Raw genomic sequence first — 22,675 nt, 5'->3', positions numbered from 1 at the left:
AGAAGTAACCATAACGGGCACTTTCTCTCCAGCCTGCACTGCTTCCTGCCTGTTCTTCCAGCATGGCCCTCTCATACTTCATCTTTGGCCATGGCTTTCCGTTCTATCTCCTTTTCCATCTCGCACGGTGCCTGAAGTTTGCTGCATCAATTAATTTACACCTTTTATTTCATTTTGTTCTTCAAGAGTAGGCATGTAATGATCACTCAGGGTAGTTCAGTAACTGGATTCACACATTCTGTCAACACCTTAATGGCTAAGGTATAAAGAAAACAAGACACAAGGAGGGATTCCAGCTTTATTGTTCCCCTTTTACACAAAACCAAGTAGAAGAAATAATACAAGATTAAAACTGCAAAAGTAGTTAAATGGTAGAACACATATACACAAAAAAATCCAGACAGCAAGACAGGCTTATCTACAATGGAAAACACATGTAAAAATTAAGGTAGTTTGTAGGTTTCATATGGAACATAAAAAAAAAAAAAAAAAAAAATCAAACATTATGCTACAATGGGTGCCATTGTTTACAGTAATATTGAAGGGGAGAAAACAACACTTATTTAGGGACAGATATACCACAAGGTCCAGGTTTTACAGCATCAGTGCAATAAATTCACAAAACTATATTACAGCTACTTAATCAGAGTTTAAGAACTGTTCCCAAATGTCACATTTTCAGCCCTCAGTTTCAATTCCTACAGTTTTCAACTATTCTAAATTTCTAGCTACCGAGAGGGAGGATGATTCTACACTTTCCAAAGTTACAAAATCTCTGTAGACCAGAGGCCACCTATCGTCGCCAAAAGTCTGCTCTCCCCGACAGCCCCTGCATTCTTCACAGAAATAACTAGGGAAAAAGTCAGATGCCAGCATAGTCACCACCTCGTATGCCAAATCTAAGGGGACCAAAGCAGCCCACAATTACCTTCAAATGAGAATCTTGAGGCTTACCTTTAAAAGGCTTAGTCTGGTCTTGAAAAATTAGTAGGGATAAGATTTATTTTCTACTGAAATGAAATCTTGACTACATATAGGAAGACTTCTGTCCTTTATTGGCTGGTGTCGGAGTGAAGGTCATAGACCTGAGTCTTAACCTATTATATACTTTAGTTTCAGTCAGCTGGAAAATCTGAAATTAAAAATATGCTAAAAATACTTAACACAAACTTTTAGAAGCCTGCTGTTAAAAAGCCTTTAAGGATCTACTAACTCGAAGTCTCAGAGCAAGGAGAGAAGAGCTCTAAGCCTGTCATACTCCCCATTTGGGAAGAAGGATCAGTGTTTCTTACAAATTGCTAAGTTTTGCACAAGGCAGAAACCAACACATACTAGGGCGTGGAATTGGTTTCATTTGATTCCAGAAGGATCTTCTCCCACAGTACAGAAACAGTGTGAGGAATGAATCTTACTTAATTGGTCTCTTCATCAGAAGCGGGAAACTTGGTCTCTGTATTCATGGAGCCAGACAGTTTAAGCAGACTGTGGAAGCAGACAGTAGAACCAGCTTCCTGTAGCCACAGACCACTACCTTGTATCTAGCTAAAGCGAAGATCAACAGGAACAATTATCCAACGTCACAGTTAAGTATACTAAAAGGTGAAGTTCACCACTACGTATTTTTAAAGGAAGTTACCTAAAAGTAAGAATTCAATGAACCTGGGTGAGAAAAATCAAAACAAGTCTTACTCACGAATGAATTGTCCACATAAGGCCAAGTGATGAGAATGCATTCAGCTACACTTCACATGAAGACACTATGCATAAAGCCTTACTTGGCAAGGCTGAATTTCTACTAAGGGCAGAAAGAGGGAGAGCAAGGAGCTATTTCTGTAACATTTCAGAATCCAAACAGCATTAAGAGAAACTGTTCCCAAGGACAAAGTGTATGCCATTCATTACACTCAGTAAAGCAGACGCATTATTCATTTTTCTTTTCTTTTTGTTTGAGAAGCTTATTTATCTCCCTTTTGGCCATTCCAATGTACTTCAAAATGATTCCGTGCTGGTTCAATCCAGGAAGCAACAGTAAGAAAGTCACTTAAAAATAAACAAACAAAATTAAGAAGGCATTAATTAACTTCCTACAGGTGATTACATTTTATAGAAGTTAGTCTCCCAGACTATCAGGCACTCCATTACTTTCACTGGTATTGATCCCTTGAAACTTCTGTCACACCCCCCAACCTCAGATAATGAACGCTGCTTATTTTTACCTCTTCCACACCACTTTCTACCTTGGTTAGTATGTCTTAACTTACTCGAAGACCACAAACTCCCAGAAAGCAAGGCTGTAGGTTTTAATTCTCTTTCTAGACTGGCAGTTCCTCCATCTGTACCTTCCAACTCGACAAGCACACAGATACTACTTTACAAAGTCCCACTCAGACTTCTACGGCCAGAATATGTCTACAGCCCCTCCTCAGAGACTTACCTATCAGGTAGGTGAGCAGCAGGTTGTGGACTTGCTGTCCCACCCACGCAACCGCAGCAAGAGAAACGATCATGGTCATGAAGTACTAACAATGAAAACAACAAGAAGTTATCAACCCCTAGAAACAGACCCAGAAGCCTAACTGTAGGACGCTGTTTCAAAGGTTAGAAAATAATCCAGTACTTGTTAACAACTTTTCTTAAAAGACTTCGTATCTAAGGATTATATATCTTACATATTATGTTTTATGTATTACATAAAAACCCATAGGAAATTCCATTAGGTCTACTTTATAGAATTTATATACATTCCCTTCTAGAATTACTGTCATTCTATATATAAATTAGTTTAAATTCAATTATACTTTTACAATTAATAATTCACATAGTAACCTCATGTGAAGCTAAGAGATAAGAGAATAAATGCTTTTTAAGTATTTGTCTTTTACTTTTATATTAGTAAGCATAGAAGAAACATTTTGCTCTGCTAGAGTACAAAGTTAAATGCAAAATATAATTTTAACTTCCAATAATTCAATCTAATTCATACAGATAAACATTTACAAATGTAGTTGGAGGAGTCAAACCAATGAATAATAAATATCAAACTACAACTATTAAAACAAAAAGGCCATCATTAGGCTACAATGAATAAAAATGGACTCGATCTTAAAATTTTGCTCTACTTAAATAAGTCAAAACAAAAAAAGTACCATTTTAGGCTTTTCTTCCTTTAGTGTAAAGAGGCGTTTCCACCAGCCCACAGCTCTGCGTCGAGTTTTTACTAGATTGCTACAAATTTCATGGAATCTTTGCTGTTGCTCAGTGGTCCTACAAAAAAATTTTCCCCTTCACTATAAGCAAATCTTTATAGTAAACAGAAAATATCATCCTCTCAAATTTAAAAAGCTATCCCCTAAAGAAAGTCTAAATAAAAAACAATTCATCATTCTCTTATGAACGTGAAAAAGTTTCTGTACTATTAAGACCCCTTGTATAGCACAGGAATGAGTTTTTACATAAAGGCACATGTAGGGGCGCCTGTGTGGCTCAGTCAGTTGAGCCTCTGACTTCAGCTCAGGTCATGATCTCCCAGTTTGTGAGTTCGAGCCCCGCGTCGGGCTCTGTGCTGACAGCTTGGAGCCTAGAGCCTACTTCAGATTCTCTGTCTCCCTCTCTATCTCTGCTCCTCCCCTGCTCATGGCCTCTCTCTTTCTCGAAAATAAATAAATGTTAAAAAAAAAAAAAAAAAAAAAAAAAAAAAGACACGTGTATGCACAAAGCCATGGTAATCCCTGGTTCTAAAGCCACATTTAACTAATTATAGTAACAAAAGACTCAAGGCTACTATGGGCCATGTTATAATCGGTATAAACTAATTTCTCTATTCCTGTATTATTTTTCAGATTCTAATGAATCCTGGGTTGTAGCCCATCAGGGTCTCACTGTTTTGAGGAGGACGTTAAGTTTCTACCCAACAGCTGTATCTGAGCATTCCAGTAAGATGATAACAACTACATTCCAAGCATAATACTGGGCTTCATGCCCACTTGATGCCAAGGTAGCAACCAACAGCTCAGATCCAAATTCTTTATAAATTTAGTCCCAGGGAGGGAAAATAGAAATAAAATAGAGTAAAAATACAAAAAGATCCTCCAAGAAAGCCCTTTTTTGTTTTTTTTGAATTATGATTAAAAAAAAAAAAAGTTCGCCCTTGTATTGTCTTTGCTACACAGATATGATGGCTGCTATGGTGAAGTAGACCCTTCACTGGGCAGATATGTACCTTTCTCTCCTCTAGTTCTTGTCCCTGTAAAACTGCAGTGACAGATACAGCAGAAGGGCTCCTGATGAGCCCTGAGACTCCTTGTCAGCAGCTGGACCTTACATGCTGCCCATGGTCAAGGCTGAATTGTGGCTATGAAACAGTGTTCTTCCTTCTCCATTAAGATCAAAAAATAAAATTGCTGTGGACTGAGCCACATACTGATTACCATGAAACGTTCACTGTTTACTTCTGAAAAATTTTCTCCCAGAGTTATGAATTAGCAGATTAGAATGTCATCTGACTAATAAACTCAAGGTCAGAGGATGATGTCCTTTGTTAAGTTGTTACATTACATGGTTACAAACTTGCCCAAAACACAGCAGCAATGCATTGTTACATGTGAAAAACAATTCAAAGGACATTTTCTACCACTAATCCATTTTGCTATAGGGGAAACATCTTTAAATAAACATGCTTAATTATCCCATAACTTAAGCATATTCCCCTAAAATGTCCAAATTGATTCTTAAAGATCCATAAGGCATATTAATTTAAAAAGTCTTAATTTTACAGAATTATAATTTATAAATTATATAATTATAAAAAATATTTTTAATTTATATTTATATATAAAAATTATATAATTTATAAAATTATAAAATAATTTGGTATTATACTTTGTTATTATAATTGAACAAAAAACTAAAGGCACATGTAGACTACTAATCAAATTAAAATAAACAACCAAGGAAGAACAGCAACTAGGACCAAAAAAACAAACAAAAAATCTACTCCATCTAGTTTTGTTATTTTTTGGATCAGAAGGAAGTTAGAATATTTGAACGAATCTGTTCTGAATCACTTGCTATGCATTTAGCTAACTACCACTACACTGCCTCAGTATCAACCTTAAACCCAAGATCAATCTTAAAAGTCAAAATATTTCACAGCACTTAGAACAGTGCCTAACAGCAGACATTCATTACATAAATGGACAAAAAAATCTGTCACTATTTCCGTATTCTTTCAAAAATAGCTTGCAAAATATACTATCTTAAATATCAAAGAAAATGAATGTAAAATGTAAACAATTTCTACAGAAAGTTCATTATGAGTTCTGTAGTATTTGATAAAACATTACCTCAAAAAATATCACTTTAATAAAAGGTCTATAAAGAAAAAAAAAAAAAAAAGCCAAAATAAATGCTAGCCCATAAAGGAACTATGGAACTGTAAATACTGAAAATTCATGATTTATATGCATCACCTAAGAAATTCTTCACGTAAAAGCCAACAATCCTAACCTCTAGGTATCTGATGATTAGACAATTCTCGCTGCATAGTAATCACAGCCACCAGGTTCAGTAACTTCACAGAAATTAGACTGCCAAGTCATTACGCCACCTACCATTTATTGGAGCCAAAAATTCTAGGAGCCAGAATGGGAACAAGGTAGTCAGCCAAGCACAAAAACATAACAAAACAGGAAACACCAGACAGAACAGATGGATCTAGATAGTAGATAGTCCTGTTTAAAAAATAATAATAATGAAGGTTAGAAAAACAGTCATTATTATTCCTAGCTGAAGACATTTATTCATTTAATCCTTTGAGTCTTAAAGATGTTATCTGCCCTTTTCCTTCTAAGTTTCTCACAAGTGGTTTTCCGAGAAGCTTCAGAATACATGACATCATAGCTGCAATGGTTAATGTGAATATCAAGAGACAAAAGCTCCCTGGGGCCCTCAATACCTTTTAGGAGTGTAAAGGATCCTAAGACCAACAAGGGTGAGTGCCACTGATTTTTTCAACTGCATTAGGTGACCGAGCTTACGTAAGTACTATAAATTCTGAAAACTAGAAGTGCTTTAAGAAAAGGCATTCTTTACAGATTACACAATACAAAAGACTTAAGGCACTTTCAAAAATGGAGGCCGGGTTTTACCTGAGCCCTTATTAATAACAAGTACAATCCATATTAATTTAAGAGCTCACTTACAGAAACACCAAAGAAACCACACCCATGATGGCAGGTGGAAACCAGGCTCTTTCCCATCTGAGGACTTTATCAGCCATCAGCATCACTTCTCCCCATCCTTGAAGCTGCTCTTCCAGACTTGCAGTCTCTGCGGCCTGCAGAGAAGATCAACGTGTAAAGTGATCATTTTACTGCTCTCGGCCTCTCTGTGCTTCCTAGAGAGGTAAATTATTTTAAGGCACCAAGAATGTAAAACAGCTCTTAACCAAATCATTATCTTCAATCAGTTTCTAAAACACTCTGCCATTTTGGTACCAAAGACAGAAATTAATTACGAGTAAAAAAACAAACAAACCCCACCTATCATTCAGTGGTCAACTTCCAAGTCCAAGCTCTGGGCTACTCTTTTCATAAAGAATGTGACATAATTCCTATAAAGCCCCTCAAGGTGGGGATAATTAGACCCATTTAACAATTAAAGAAAGTGGGCTCAGAATGGTAACTAGCTTTCTCAAAGTCATGGACTACTAAGTGGCAGCCCTCAAAATACAAAATTAAATCACATTAAGTTCACTCATTTTTCGGGTGGTTAGAATAGATCTGTTGTTTTGTCATTTCACTGATTTATACCCCTACTTCTAAAGCCATTAGGAAAGCCTCTCCCTGAACAGCATTCAATTTTTAAAATAGCTTTGTGTAATGGAATCATTTCGATGCTGGCATCATTTGCACAATTAAGTCAAACTACTTTCACCAAATTGCATGAGGCATCTTAAGCTCAATATATCTCAATACACGGAGTGCTTCTTACACTTACCAGGACATCTGGTGAGACTTCAAATTTCTCTGCGAAGTAGGCTTTTAGGATAAGCTAATGTGGTAAAAAGCCCTTAAACTGGTTTTGGTACAGGAAAAATAAATGAAACAAGAAACCCACATGTTCTTATAAATGTTATCACAGGGAAAGATGCAAATGCAGCCTAATCATAATAAAGATGCTATCTGTGCCACACTCATCACTTAGGTGACTTTCACATTTCTGACTTTGTATATCCTGCTTAACACGGTTAAACACGGGATTACTATGTGCCACAGACTCGAAGTATTTTATATACTTATGCTTTAATTCATCCTCCCAACAAGCTAAAAGGATGGTATTGTTACACTATCAGATACGCAGAGGTTAAGAGATCTGAATTGAGGAAATGCAAAGCCAAAGGCCTTGTTCTCAAGTTACGCTGCTCTGCTGGAAAGAACAGTTAAGCTCCAGGTCAAGCAGGATCTGTCGTTTCAGTAAGCTGTGTGAATCTGGGCAATTTCTTTGTGCTTCAATCAATCCTCTTAAATGGAACCTGGCTGGGGCTAACTATGCCAACTATTGAGAAGTGTGTGCGTTTAAAGGAGTAGGTCATGCATTTCTAAAAACCAACGCAAGATGAAAATCGTGCACAATCAAAACTGCTCTGCAAAGTCACTTAATTAGTTAGCATCTGGGCTCTTGGAAAAATCAATCGTCAAACACTAAATTCTTTGGTTCCTCTATTCATTGTGGTCGTGGTGTGTGTCCGGTCTTTCCTTGGGGAAAAGCAACGGAGACAAAGCAAAGATTTCTCCCGTGTTTTGTTTGTTTGTTTTTGCCAGATCATGCCGTGCAACTTGTAGTGAGGTTGACTCTGTCCGCCTGTGATAACGTCACTGCAGTTCCTTCGGACCCCTGCTTATTCTAAGGTCGTCCTGTGACACACACACCCCCCTTACAAACTCCAGACGAAAGCCAGGTCCTCCCACTATCCACCTTGCTGGTCCCCTAGTCCCGCTTCCCCGCGGTGAGCTCAGAGCCTCTTTGCGGTTTCAGCGGTGCCAGCTCTAATAAATTCTCGCCAGCAGCCCCTTGACTCTCCACCCCTGCCCAAGTATTGGGGGGGGTGGGGGGCGGAGAAAAGAACGAAACCCAGATACGACTGGGGACCTGGGACTGAGAAGCGCTCGACAGGCCACTCGCGGCCCTCTGTCCCAGGCTGCACCCCAGGCTTATCAAAGCCCTCCTACTCCCACTTCCTCTTCATCCCCTATTCGCGGTGATCACTCGCGGTGCCTGATCACGCGCCCTCCTCACCCCGTCGCGTACCCTCCCCGGGATGTTAGGGGTCGTTACATCTAGCGATCGCCACGCTGGAGCTACCTAAGAGGTCCAAGGGGCAGGCGTCGTCGTCTGCGCCCGGGAACCGGGAGAGGAGGGCAGGGCCCGCTACGGGGCATAGGAACGAGGCCGCAGCACCGCCTGGCGAAGCCAACCGATGTCCGGAGGCCCTGCTCGGCTCCCCCTCGACTCACCAGCAGGTTGGTGCTGCGATTGTCTCCCTCCGCCATCGTCCCTGAGGCGCTGCCTTAGCGAACACAGGCCACTCTCCCAACGAGCCTTCCGCAGAGCCCTGCACGGCGACCCCAACGCGAGGGTACGCCCCGCAGGCCACTTATATAGGCCAGCCGCCTTTCCCGACAGTCCCCGCAAGGCCCGCTCCTCATTGGGTGGATTCAACTCAAGTTTAAGGGTAGCCGGACCAACCGCTGCTCAGCGCATGGCTTGAAATCGAGGTCAAAGGACACCGAGGCGGCGCAGGGCCGAGGGGGCGGGGACAAGGAATGACCAACCAGCGCCCAGGAGCCGCATGACGCCCCGCCCAGGCCTTTGGGTAGCGGTTGAACTGCCGCATCCTCTTACTCGGTCTGTAAGCGGACGGAGCGGGTGTGGCTGCCGTGGTTGCTCTCGGACCCCCTCCTACTGGAGTTCAAAGCAGCTAAGGGCCTTGCTGGAATTTTAGTCCTTGAAGAAGCTGGACTTGCTTTATCAGGCGGGGGGCGGAGGGCGGAGGCGGGCGCGTGACACTAACCTCGCTGTGATTTAGAGGCCCGGTGCCCGTCGCCCTCGCTGTGGCCCTGCGCGGCCGTGTCTTCTAATCCCTGCTCTGGCCGCCCTACCCAGGCCCCTGAGTCTCGGAGACTCGTGCCCGCCCCAGGAGATTTTGAGCACAAGTAAAAGAGCTGTTTATGTAAATTTGTAGCAGTTTTTCCCATCAGTTAAGAGTAAGGCCTGTAGCTTGATGGAGGAAGGACGAGGGGAGGGGGCGGATTCTGGGTTTAGTTCTCAAACTTGTGAAAAATGCACCAATTTACGAAGTTGGCTTACTGGGTCTTCAGGAAAATATCCTTTGTGGGGCAGGGCGTTTCAGTTACTTAGGGAACCAGGAACTCCTTTTCCATCAAGGGTCATGCCAAGGAAAGATGTTAAATAAACCCTCTGCTAAGCAGTGGAATTCATAAGCAATTTAAGAACTAGATGAACTACTAGATAGATACACTACTTACTAGATGAATAACTTCCACCTCTTTTCTCTGCAGGATTGCAAAATGCATTAAGTGCTTGATTTTTTATTAATAGGAACAAAACCATGCCAGATGTGGACCTGGTCAGATAGGTTTCAGGAAACTTTACCGTAGCTTTTAACTTACAACCTTTTATCCTTTTATAATCACCTGTATTATGCCACAAGTTTAAATGTATTTTAAAAGTATTACTTAAATAACTACCAGGTTCCTAAGAGTTCAGGGAAGGCATAAAGAGATGTGAGAGAACAAGCCAGTGGGGAAAGGAGCATTGTGAATTTCATGGAAGGGTGTGAATTACCACAAATCTTTGGGGCGGGAGAGGTGGGGGGAAGCATCTGGATGAGGTATAAATACTTGGGGGGAAGTAACCCTTTACAAAGGAAGGGGGGACTCTTAAATATAAGTGCCACTTTGCGGAATGTTGGAGTGGGGATCGGTTTTGTGGGTAAGCTGAAGCCGGCTGATAGAGATCCCATTTGGGGAGATTTTAAGCTATGAAGTTTGAGGAGCAGGCCCTTGCCTACCTCTTCAAAAGGACATTAAAAGGTCCCTATCAGCAGCCACATAATTAGTGAATATATTTAGCACTGTGTGCAAAATCTTGATCTAGACGCGGTAACATCCGCATCCAAAGGAGAAGCCACAGAATTATTATGCTTTAAAAATGACATTTCTACTCTGGGATATCAGCCTCTGCTACAAAATGCGTCTGATTCCGCCAAGTTCCCTATGTACAACTTCAACACCAGCTTGTGAAATTGAGGTAGGTGAAAAAAACTGAAGCAACTCCAACAGCACAGGTTGCCCCAGTCCCCAGTTTTTGTTACTCAAGGAATGAGGTCCCAGACCTATCTGCAACTTCACAGCACAGAAGCCCTGCTGTAAGGTCTTTCTGTAAACTTCCAATTGGCCTAATCATTAAAAAACACCTACCCTCAAGGGCTTTCTTTTGCCCTTTGTTTTTATACAACAAAAATAGGAAGTGATCTTTTGAAAGGTGCCCAATGATGACACGGTTCACATAAATCCTCTTAAAATGAACTGGCAAGAACAAAATGCAATCTCATTTCCAGATATTAAAACAAGCCAGACATTTTCATTCTATTTTCCTACAGAGCTTTCATACCCCAGGGAATATACATATTAATAATGTGCTATAGTTTTGTTTTTAAATACTGACAAGCTAATTATACCTTGATACTAGAACTTACCCATAGAAGTAAAATTTTAGCTGCTTCTCAAAAATATACTTTGACGATTAAAAAATTACTTTGAGGGCCACCCACCTGGCTCAGGTAGAGAATGTGACTCTTGACCTCAGGGTTAAATTCAAGCCCCACTGGGTATAGAGATTAATTAAAAACAAAATCTTAAAAAAACAAAAACAAAACCTCTAACCATATTGAAAAAGTAAGCTTTCTGAAACTTACTTTAACCAATAAATCCAGAGCTTAAATGCTATGTCTTTTAAGACTTTATTTTCTGAAAAACAGGTATTTCATACAATCTTTGCTGTGTTAATGCAAATATGCACAAAGTAGGCATGTATTTTTGTTTTCCAAAAGATGCATTATGAACATTTTCAGGAAGCTGGTGTGATTTATTCAACTTTTAATCTTAAATACAATCACAAAATTATATCCATCAGGAGGCATTACAACCTTTTGTACAGAGAAGCCACTTTATTTATACAATGTTACTAGGACAAGGAAGATTCATTTAAACTCAATTTGCTCTTATAAGGGTAAAGTAAATTAACAAATGAAGTATGATGTTGCCACTGACATTACAGGTGGAAATATAAGAGAAATTTAAAACAGGAAAATAACTGACACAACAACTTTAAACAGGAGCTGAAACTTGGACTGTCAGGCAAAGAAAAGAAAAAAAAAAAAAAAAAAAAGCCTGTTTTGAAAGAAAAACATTCTACAAGCCTGCATTTCAGGAGAACATGCAATTCCTTAAGTTTACCATCTTCAAAAATCAAACTAATTGTATGACATTTTTACATTAGCACAACAAACAGCTTTTCCCTAGTAAGCCCAATTTCCCGTAGAAAGCAAGGGACTCTAAGTGGTTCCATGTTGTACAACTAACCCTTAACCTGTAAAGCTTCTCAATTGGAGTCCATTTGCCTTTTTGTAAATAAGGGATGGTGATGTTGTTACTCAGGCCTAAAAAGCAGGAAAAGTGCAACAAATCCTGAGGGGTTCATAATACAGGGGATTCCCCCTTCTGCAATGTTTGGAAAAATTTGTAACCCTAAGCTAGCTTTTCCCCACAGGAGGACAATTTCTAATACAAGCCATACATTGAAAACAAAATCTACCTTCTTTAAGTGACCCTTACATTACTATAGTCTACCTCCTTGATTTAAGGGGGGAAAGTCCTAGCTCTAAATTACATTTTACAAGCCCACGATGATAGAGCATGGAAGGTCACTGTTTTTCACATTCATCTAATCTTATGTAAAACAAAGGTATGTGCGCTAACAGTAAAGCATTTGCTGATTTTTGATGTATATGAATCGGTCTAACAGGCTAATTGTAGGTGCTTCCTTTCATATGAAAAGAATTAGGTAAAAGAAGAACCAGCCCCTTTGATTTTAGTACTGCCAAAACAAGTAAGCCCCCAGAATAATTACAAATATGTGGAGGATAATAGGCCAGGAAGACTTTTCAATTTAAAGTACTGCCTATAATACCCCAGATTTAAAAGGACCTAAGATTGCACATCAACTCTAATATTTTTGGCTGTACTTGCATTGCCCTGCTCGGCATTTTTTAATGGCTCTTTCCTTAAATTTCACACGTCAGAACAACCACAATTAAAAAACAAAAACAATGCAGAAGACACCAAACACGGACAGTAGTAAGAAAAACTACACACTAAGCTTCATAGTGGCAAGTGTTAAGGGCAGAAGTTACGAAAGTTTTTCTTTGTATTACAAACCCTCACCCTGAACTTGGGGTTTGGGCTCTTAAAAAAAAAAAAAATTAGGGAAGCAGATCAAGAGCTTGATTATCAGTTCACACAGAGAAATCTCACATATCTCAAAAACACTCACCACAAGTGCCAGACGCAAAAGAATCTTAATAATCCTAGCAAACTATGTTAACTCATGACCAGAGAGAATGAGATCCTGCAAGACACAGCGAAGAAAGACTAAACGAGAAATACACACAGCTCCATAAACCACTAAGCCTCCACAGCTCTGTAGAGATATCAACTAAAATTCAGGCAATTTTAGAAAATCAAAGACAACAAAACACTTACGATCAACTTCAATTTCCAAGGGTACTGTGAATGGAAGAAGAGGTTGTAGGTTATTGTATACCCCCTGAATCTTGGAGAGAAAGGAAAAGAGAGGAGCAGATCCCTGGTTGTCCACAGGTATTCTGTATCAGCAAAGACGTGTGACTTCACAACTACAGCACTCTCAGCTTTATCTTACAAAACAATCCCCCCAGTATTGCGCTGGCTTCTCACTCTGCTCCATCACTAGGGCCTTTCACCACGGATTACATCTGCTGAGTTTGCTTCCAACGGTTCAAAAAGCCAAGGCTGCTTAAAGAAAGACTTCCCAGACGAAGGCAAACTGTGCAGATCAGGGTCTTATTGTGCAGAGTGCAGTAAAGAGCAAGCTTTGAAGTCATCGGTCACATCTGCCCCACAACCAAACATGTATGATGCCACGCTATTTCTTCTCAGAGGGACCATTTTAAAATAAAAGCGATGGATAATTTATCAGAGGCACATGTTTCTGATATAAAGCTGTTTTGGTTTTGCTCGGATAAGGTGCCAGGTACCTCTGAAGCCTGAAATTCTCAGGCAATAAAACCCACCTATTTCCTTTACCTTCCTTACCTAAAAAAAAAGCAATTTCTGTCGGGACAAACTAGTGTGACCTTGTTTTATCACTGTGATAAAAGTTTTTCCTTGTGACAACAAAGAATGTCGCCGGAAAGACTTTACTTTTGAGAGAGCAGAGGTAATCAGGTGATGGACACGGCAGCTCCCACAGAGCCTCGAGGAAATAAAGCAGCGTGCAAAACACAATATGGCATCATTATTCCAGATAGGTTGTTTCGAATGTGAAAATAAGGTCCAAATGAATGAAGAAAATAAAATTTGATGCACTAGGTTCCTTAACTGGCTATTGGACACACGGGTATTTGAAAATACCACCTTGCTTGCAATACTTGCCTAAGTATTAAAAAAAGCACTGATCCTGAGATGCATTCTCTCACGGGTACCTAAGGATTATAGATTAAGGTGGCAATCAGAATACAGAAAAGGCCAGAGCTATGTGGAATTTTTCCTTAATACCCTTCAAGTTTGTCTGTGAAAACCGGCGACCAGAAATGATCACAGTCCTCATCTCTAAAATGCAGGAAAAATGCATTCAATCAAGATTTTGTGTTCTATTTTGTGTTGATACGTGATTTTAAGAATCCTATCCTAGTCTGGTTTTTATTGTGGATCAACAATTCAGCTTACAGTACTGAAATGCAACACTAAATTTAAGGAAACCTTGATCATGAATTCACAGCAAACTATTAAAATTGTGCAAAAAGTAAAGGACTTCACAGATTAATAACTGAACTTAATAAACGATGGCGGTGGTTCTCATTTGCTGATGTTTCATGTACATGTCCTAAAATGCCAGGTAAACCAAAGCACTTTTAATTTACACTTTGTAAATTAAAAGTATCAAATGAGAAAACTGAATTAAAAAACATTTCACTCTACCTCCACCAGAACATCACTTTATTGTTAATCTGTCATCAACAATGTAAAACTCTAATAGGTACTCTATCCTGGTTTTTAAAAAGGTAAAAGATTACATTGGATTAGCTACTTTCTATGAAAGAAACTACAGCAATCGCAGAAGAGGGAAAATTTGAATGACCTCCCAAAAATGCACACTATAAGCAAAGGGGAGTGTACATTAAATCAAATGTCTGTTAGATTCATTACTTTTGAATGCACAGTGACAATTCTGGAAACTGTACATGATAGAATCACAGAAATGACTTAAATAACCAGGATTACATTTTGTATGTGATCATCAGACCTTTAAACAATCCTTGAATTTTCCATGTTATCAGTGGTTTTGGAGAAATTCCCGTTTATCACTCCAAATAGGTTAACAGCATCGAGACGGAAGTATATGAAATGTAAGGATTGAAATAAAAGTAAATTTGAAAGATGGCTAATCTACTAGATCAGGTAAAAGGAGGATGGGTAGATGGTGTGGGGTTGGGGGAGGAGGACAGGACGATGGGTAGTTTTTTTTTCCCTTCATTTCAGAAGTAAGTTCTTCCAATGTAGTGTATCTGTTACATAGCTCTCCATTTCCAGTCCATTTCTGAAATTCTTATCGCATAGCCTTTTTGTGCCTACTGGTCAACCCAACCAGTACTGTTGCCAAGCAACAAGTGTTACACGAGAATCTGAATGCATCAAATCTTCCTTGGCTGTGATTTCTTCGCGGCCCCAGTCTTCTCTGTTTCTGAGCGGGGTTTGTTTTTTCCTGGATTGTACACACAGGGTCAGGTGGAATGGAGTTCCAAATCACTCTGTGCTCCGCGGCATCCCGATTTCTTTCTGCAGCTAACCTCCTGACACGTTTGCAGCTGTTCTGTGGCAGAAAGACAATCTCCATGTTCAGGCGGTGAGCTTTCTTTCTTTCACCCTTGACCCTGGGGTTGCAGGCCATGGTGTTGGGCGTATCCCTGAGTGCAGCTGTCCTGCAGGATTCACTTCCTAGCGCCCCGAGATTTCCTAGGTTTCCTCAGAGTAAGCCCCCAGTTGCATCACCACCGACTGTGGTGTGGCTTTGGATGCCTGAGGCTGAGTTGATTCTGGTGGATGTCTGACCTCGCTTAACCAGACTCATCTACTGTCTTGCCATTCATACCCAGGCTGTCCAACCTTCATACAGCTGAGCCAAGTTATCTAGATTAGTTGCTTCCTTAATGACATAGTCAACCTGTAAAAGTAGGCAGGATAATATTTTAAACCATTTAAAACTTCAAAGGACATATATGAGTTCTAAGAATTGTTTAAAAGTAAGTTTCTAATCACCCAAATTAATTGCCCATAGGACATGTCGTTGCTATGGTGGAGAGGTTAAATAACCTGAGCTTCCCTCATAATCCCAGAGTTTACAAGAGGTGTGTCTTGGGAAAGTCAAAAATCCCTTTGAGCCTTGTCAATCCTTAGATGAAGAGAGCCCCCACTGACCGCACAGGTGTTCCTGGGGTTAAACACATGAAGTCACTAGGTAAATGCTTAGGCAGCGTATAACAAAGTGCCTGGCACATTCTGCAATACAGTTGGGTACTCAACAAATACTTTGATTCTGACTCAGCTGAATTTTCTTTTATAGTAAGAGATATAATTATCTCTGTATCCAGAGAACCCAGAGGATCCAATTGTATATTAAATGCTCAATATAGGGCTGCTGAATGATGACTTATACCAAAAGCCGTGCACAAAGATCTCTACACTTACCCCACTCCTCTAAGTCCCTTAACTCTCTTTCATGTAAAATTTAGTAACTATCAGAATAAAAAGCAAAATAGCCAAAGATCCTTCAAACAAATGGACAGAGAGCGAAGACAGGCAGTCGCGAAAGTACACAAGCTATTAACCTACCAGAAAGCTTTGGAAGCAAAGATACCCCTCTGACTCAGTATCGTCCATGGTTTTTTTAAGTTTATTTACTTTGAAAGAGAGAGTGAACATGTGTAGGGGGCAGGGGGATGAATCAATCCCAAGCAGGCTCCACACTGTCGGCACACAGCCCTATGCAGGGCTCAAAACACAAATGAGGATCATGACCTCAGCCAAAACCAAGAATCGGACACTTAACCTAAGACTGAGCCACCCAGGCACCCCCTGTCCATGGATTTTTTTTTAACAAACTTGGTAATTTCTAAGGAAGTACCTCTTGACCAAGAAGAGTTTAAGTTTCTACACAGTGGTGCAGCAGCATTTAAAATAAAAAAAAACTTTTAGTGCTGATGTTAAAACTGAATTGTGGATGTCAAAACATTGAAAACAGGGTAATCATAGTCTCAAATTTTCAACCCACAGAATAAAAGGTACATTTGTAAAGGAGAATTCAGGAGAACACTACCACTGACCAAATGACCTAACTTAGTAACACAAAAGACGGCACAGTGACCGGTATCCCTTAATGTAAAATTCTGAGAGAGACACATCAGCGACATAGCATTCCTGACAAAAATGTTGATTCTGAATTTAATTATGAGGAAAATATCAGACAAATAAAAAGTGAGGCACATTCTACAAAATGACTGGTCTGGACACATCAAAAAGGTAAATGTCATAAAAGAAAAAAAAGAAAAGAAAACGATCAGGAACTGTTCTAGACGTTGAAGACAACTAAAAAATAGAACAAGTATATGAAATGAAGATGAGCCTTGACTAGATCTTGTTGGGGGCAGAGCAGGTGGTTCAAGAGAGAAGGGCTAAACAATAAAGGCCATCTGGGGATAACTGGAGAAATCCGAGTATGGACTGAATGTTAGGTAACAACCAATGTTAACATCAATGGTAAGTTTCCTGAGTTAATGTTTTGTCTAGGAGACATATACTGAAGTATTTATTAATTTTTTAATAATACATAATAATACCTAGTAACACTTCATGCCTAAATACTTCAACATATGGGGCAAGTGGGAGGCTCAAGTTGGTTAAGCTTTCGACTCAGGTCATGATCTTGCGGTTCATGAGTTTGAGGCCCGCATCGGGCTCTGTGCTGACAGCTCAGAGCCTGGAGCCTGCTTCAGATTCTGTGTCTCCCTCTCTCTCTCTCTGCCCCTCCCCTGCTCGCATTCTCTCTTGCACGCACATGCTCTCAAAAATAAACATTAAGGAAATTAATTTTTCAAAATAAACAGCTAGAGGGGAATTCATTCTCAAATATATAATTTTAATAACACTAATGAGAAAATTTCAGAGTAATGACTTCAGACAAACTGACACCCCCAAACACTTTATAGATACTATTCCCGCACCCAAACATCACCCTCATTTCACTGGAAACCTTCAGATAGTCCTCTTTAAAATGCAGATTAACTGTGTTCTCGTGGAGGAGAGAGGGTCAAGTCACACTTCTAATTTCTGCTAAAAGAGGGACTGGGGAGAAAGGAACATGCTAACAGGGTAGTCAGAATAAAATGGTGAATGTTTGACAACTCCAGAGTTATGTTACTCAAAATCTTCGGAATCCCGAAAATAAATTCCAGTTCCTCATTTCCTGATGAACCTCCAAGAATATGGGTGAGTTTATCTTTTAACCTGTACTGTTTCAGCAGCATGAAAATGTGTAGATCAAGTTTAAAAATGGTCACCTGGGGGCACCTGGCTGGCTCAGTCAGAAGAGCATGTGATTCCTGATCTTGAGGTCACCAGTTCGAGCCCCACATGGGGTGCAGAGATTACTTAAATAAAACTCTTAAAAAAATAATAAAAATAATTAAAGTAATAAATAAATAATTTTTAAAAGGTCACCTGTTCAGCAACTGACATCCTCCTATTTGGATCAACATCTCGGCCCTCTAGCTTGGCTTTCACTCTCTTCCACACACTCACTGCATATGAGTTTCTCTCTTGCACAGCTACAAAGCAACGGAAACATGGAAGTCAAACCACAACTTTGTGCAAGTATCTAAGGCACCCTTATTCTTACTAACTTACCCTTCCCAGTTTTAGGGTCTCTGACAGCCTTTTTAGGACTACAAGCAACACTCTTGCCAGTTCCTGGAATGGTGCTTGGTGGAGTATCGGCTGATGTGGCAAGATTTTTCTGAATCAGCTTTCTAGCGTTCTGTGACATCACATCAGGCTGAGTCTTCTGGCCAGTGTTGCTCCGGACTGCTACAGGGAAAGAGAGGGTAGCTCAATTCACATGTAAACAGAAGATGGAGGGAGACAAAGAGCAGGGCAGGGCTCTCTCAACCATCAACTACACATATATAGCCACAAAGGTGAGTATGACTTTAGAACCTTAAAATCCTTATCCCTTCAAATAGATACTGTCCTCTGAAAAATAGAGCCTAAAGAGCTAGACATTCAAAAACGAATTTGTACAGTGATGCTTGTTGTGGCACCAAAATACTAGAAACGTATGAACTGTCCAACAATGTAAGGTTAATATGGTAAAGACACAGAATGGCATATTAAATTTGGGCATGAAGTCACTTGTTAAAAGATCATTTGGTGGCGACGAAATTACCAATTTAATATTAAGTGGGAAAAGACAACAAAAATTGCATTCACAGAATGATCACAATTTGTGCAGGTACTATGCATACGTAACTACAAGTATAAAAACAAATATATTAACGGAGTGACCTCTAATTGGAATGAAACTACAAATTTTTCTTTTTATAATTTCCCTGACAAGTATTTATTTTATATTCATGTGTTATTTTTTTTTAAGTTTATATATTTGTGAGAGAGACAGCGTGAGCGAGGAGGGGCAGAGAGAGACGAAGACAGAGATTTGAAGCAGGCTCTGTGCTGACAGCAGACAGCCAAATACAAGGCTCAGACTCACGAACCGCAAGATCATGACCTGAGCTGAAGCAGGACGTTGAACCAACTGAGTCACCCTGGCACCCCATTCATAAATTATCTGAAGAAGATTTAAACACAAGGTATTTTTACTCTCTCACAGAAGCACTTTTAAAGTTAAGCCAAAACTTAAAAGGGGGAGGGGAGCACCTGGGTGGCTCACTTAGTTAAGCATCTGACCCTGGAAATCAGCTCAGGTCATTATCTCATGGTTTGTGGGATCAAGCCCCATGTCTGGCTCTGCGCTAACAGCAGGAAACCTGCTTGGGATTCTCTCTCTCCCTCCCCTCTGTCCCTCCCCCGCTCAAATGCACTCGTGTTCTCTCTCTCTCTCTAAATAAATAAATAAACTTTAAAAATAAATTAAAAAAATAAGATTAGGAACAGATGAAGTTTCAGGTCTTTTCTGAAGTGCAAAAGTCATACCTGCAGCAAAGGATGGCTGATAAGTAGCAGCTGACGTTGGACTCGAACATTCATTTGTTGCATCGGTGACTAAGGGTGATGCAAAACCCACTAAATTATTATAGATACTGAAATACAAAATAAAATGGCTTATTTATGAAATGCTTCACCAGGTAGCTACTTATAAATCTGAACAAAACTGAAAAAATTTAAATGAATTAAATAAGCAAAACTTACTCTACCAGATTTTTGCTTCCATTTGAAATCTAGGCCAGAAGGCATCCTTACCTCTGACTCTGTGTTTTCAGTTCTTTCAAGGTGGGAGTTATTTCCTGGAGCATTTCAACGTGTTCTTGACTTCGAACCTGACCCATAGCTTGGACTAATGTGAACAGCACCGTCTGAATGTTGTCTTGCCATGATTTGTATTCACCTAGGAACTGCCTGACACTGCTCTCGTAAGGGACATCCTCGCCGTCTGCCAGGGCAGCTTCTTCATCCTGGAATCCACATGTTAGTGACTGACAGAAATGGTACTGGTCTCAGTAGTAACTCATAAGACAGTCACATTTTGAATAACAAGTAATAAGTGTTTTTCCAGCAAGTATTAACTCCTTTCCTACAGGAATCTGGTTTCCAGTACAAAACAAAAAGTCCAACTAAAACTAAATCCCCAAGTTAAATGATTCATTGTTTTGTAATGATGAAGTTATTTAGCTTTTTTGTGGGGCTGAGTTTCCTTACTATAGAAATTATGTAGGATACTGAAAGGAAGAGACAACATTTCATTCATTTTGAGGTGAACGAGCTTAGGGATAAGGCTGGGGAGGAGGACGAGACACTGGAGATCTAAACACTTGGAGACTATATTCAAGTTTCAGCTCTGTTGTTAAGTTATAGGACTCTGGGTTAATCCATTTCTTTAACCCCCAGTTTCTCTGGGTACAAAATCAGAATACGACTACCTGCTTTAGAAAAAAAAAAAGTTGATAAAAACACAAATTAACTCCATTACAAATTGGAAGATGTGAACCAAGAAGTTGTTTTTGTTTATATCGTTATTTTCCCAAATAAGACTACTTGTAATTTTATGAAAAGAGAGATCTGACTGGGTGTCACTCGTATCAGTCTTACCTTGGCCATTGCTTTTAGGAGGTGTTTGACATCTCCAAGTTGCCGGTTATGACCAGTGAGCACAGTTTTTATATTATCAACCAGATTCTGAATTGTTTCACAGACCGTTTCTATCTGTTGCTCTTTCTCTGTCTGAATTGCCCTCTGAGTAGACATATCCTGAGTCAGTTGTTTGTGTGCTGACAAAAGCCATTCAGAGCTGCCAATAGGATGTTCAAGACTGGTGTCCTAAACAGAATAAACATTTGATTTTAAGCATTAGATGGAATAAATAATGGAAGATTCTTTCCTTCATCATCACCATTAAAAGGTACTAGTAACTCAAAGTGACACAAACAAACTCATTTGCCAAGTCATGAACTAATGACCTACACAATAGTTTAAGAAATAGAAATAGTTTAAGACATAACAAATGTATCTAGAATACCAAAGATGATCCGAATCTAGAATGCTAAACCCAATGTAAATCATGCTTTCAAAGGCCACGAGAGCTTCCTAATTAAAGTCTTCTCATAAAATATAAACATCAAATGTATCAATTTGCTATTTTTGGACTTAGCCCTCCTGTCCAGCATTCACCTTCCACTAGCCCCCTGTCTGCTACCGTATTTTCAGTACATTTAAGTCATTTGCTATACGTTGTATTTCTCCTCCCTCTGAAACTCCACAGAACTTCCAACTGTGGCTCTGAGAACCCTTTTCACTTTTTTTTAATACAAATACATTAAAATAATTTTTTAATATTTTATTTATTTTTGACAAAGAGAAACAGGGAGACACAGAATGTGAAGTGGGCTCCAGGCTCTGAGCTGTCAGCACAGAACCTGACACAGGGCTTGAACTCATGAACTGTGAGATCAGGACCTGAGTTGAAGTTGGATGCTTAACAAACTGAGCCACCCAGGCTCACTTTTTAATTCATTGTATTTATAATTAATAGGTTCCTTGGGCCCTAAGAGCAAGATTTAACCATTGTTATATCCCTCATAACAACATCATATACATAGTATACACACTGCATAAATGTAAACCGAGTGAATATATTAAATGGACTTTGAGCACATGACACTGGCCTTATCATTTTCATCAACAAGTCTCTTTACCCCCACACCAAGATTCAAGACTCACCACTCTCTGTAATAAACGAAGCTCTAACTCAGAGACCGAGCTGTTAAACTGTGATGCAAATGAACACATTTGCTGGCATCGTTTGATTAGTTCAAATAACGCAGCATCCAGGTTTAAGGCTTCTGCAGTTCTAGTTCGTAAACTTTCAAAATGAATGATATTGCTGCAGAGGAAAGTGACCTGTGAAGAGGCAAAAGAGGAATGGAACCACCACAATAAGGGGGGAACGCAATTTTAATTGACATGAAAAAATACTGCCTGTTCATTTCCAGAATTCAGGACCAAACTGGTCCTGAAAATGGTATGAATGTTTGACTCTTCTGGGACAAAACAGAAGTAAGCCTGAGAAAGGCTATGAATAAATGCACTTTTTTTTTGGCTGATGTTATTAGGTCTGAGATGGTTAAAAGCACCTAAGTACAATTGGGTAAAAGTATCTGCTGTACAACTGCTTTCACACAGAAAATTTATTCCGTAATAGAACTATCATCATATTCAGGGGCAGCTTATTTGTGCTATGTCCAAATTTCAATTTGGAATGTTGCCCTTCTGCTTCTCCTCTTGCCTAACTTCACAATAAAGATCACAGAATACTAACTGGCTATTTGATGACATTACGTACATCTTTTAAGGTATGATAATACTATTGTGATTATGCAAATAGTTCTTTTAAGTACGTACTGAAACATGTCATTGATTTAGTCTAATTTTCTACCTGACTGGACATACCTAATAGTTTGTTTCCATTCTCCACCCCCGAAAGTAACAAACTTAATCCACAACCTCTGGCAGAATTCAAGATCATAAAGACATTTTATTGCCATGCTGAA

The 22,675-nt window shown here is 39.6% G+C and overlaps 2 protein-coding genes across 8 annotated transcripts in view; both read right to left on the bottom strand.

The window, feature by feature from the left end:
- Positions 1-284: 284 nt before the first annotated feature.
- On the bottom strand, positions 285-15,458 carry ARL6IP1 (ADP ribosylation factor like GTPase 6 interacting protein 1). Of its 2 annotated transcripts, none has more exons than XM_042922079.1 (6): positions 12,843-15,458; positions 6,201-6,334; positions 5,610-5,729; positions 3,147-3,264; positions 2,435-2,519; positions 285-2,040 (listed from the first exon to the last, which is right to left on the bottom strand). In XM_042922079.1, exons 2-6 carry the CDS (start codon positions 6,281-6,283, stop codon positions 1,922-1,924), a joined length of 525 nt encoding a protein of 174 aa, XP_042778013.1. In that variant the 5' UTR covers positions 6,284-6,334; positions 12,843-15,458; the 3' UTR covers positions 285-1,921. The 2 variants fall into 2 exon arrangements, with proteins under 2 accessions (XP_042778013.1, XP_042778012.1); XM_042922078.1 differs by lacking the exon at positions 12,843-15,458 and adding an exon at positions 8,514-8,709.
- The window catches only part of SMG1 (SMG1 nonsense mediated mRNA decay associated PI3K related kinase), a 98,973-nt gene continuing 90,617 nt past the window's right edge, over positions 14,320-22,675 (bottom strand). For 5 of the 6 annotated variants that reach the window (XM_042922070.1, XM_042922072.1, XM_042922076.1 and 2 more), the window contains 7 exons: positions 21,846-22,025; positions 20,718-20,945; positions 19,872-20,083; positions 19,605-19,711; positions 18,300-18,479; positions 18,114-18,220; positions 14,320-15,561 (listed from right to left, as the gene is read on the bottom strand). In XM_042922070.1, coding sequence (XP_042778004.1) covers positions 15,484-15,561; positions 18,114-18,220; positions 18,300-18,479; positions 19,605-19,711; positions 19,872-20,083; positions 20,718-20,945; positions 21,846-22,025 — 1,092 coding nt within the window. In that variant the 3' untranslated portion in view covers positions 14,320-15,483. The remainder of the gene's footprint in view (positions 15,562-18,113; positions 18,221-18,299; positions 18,480-19,604; positions 19,712-19,871; positions 20,084-20,717; positions 20,946-21,845; positions 22,026-22,675) is intronic. The other variant, XM_042922073.1, reaches the window with a different exon arrangement.

Source organism: Panthera leo, chromosome E3 (genome assembly GCF_018350215.1).
Source record: "Panthera leo isolate Ple1 chromosome E3, P.leo_Ple1_pat1.1, whole genome shotgun sequence".
Lineage (NCBI taxonomy): Eukaryota > Metazoa > Chordata > Mammalia > Carnivora > Felidae > Panthera > Panthera leo.
This window is presented reverse-complemented; position numbering and strand designations above follow the sequence as displayed.

Coding starts and splice junctions, on each gene's coding strand:
- ARL6IP1 (XM_042922078.1), bottom strand. CDS start 8,549: ATGGCGGAGGGAGACAATCGCAGCACCAACCTGCTG. Junction 6,335..8,513: donor ATCGCAGCACCAACCTGCTG/GTGAGTCGAGGG, acceptor TCTTCTCTGCAG/GCCGCAGAGACTGCAAGTCT. Junction 5,730..6,200: donor GTGGTTTCTTTGGTGTTTCT/GTAAGTGAGCTC, acceptor TTTTTTAAACAG/GACTATCTACTATCTAGATC.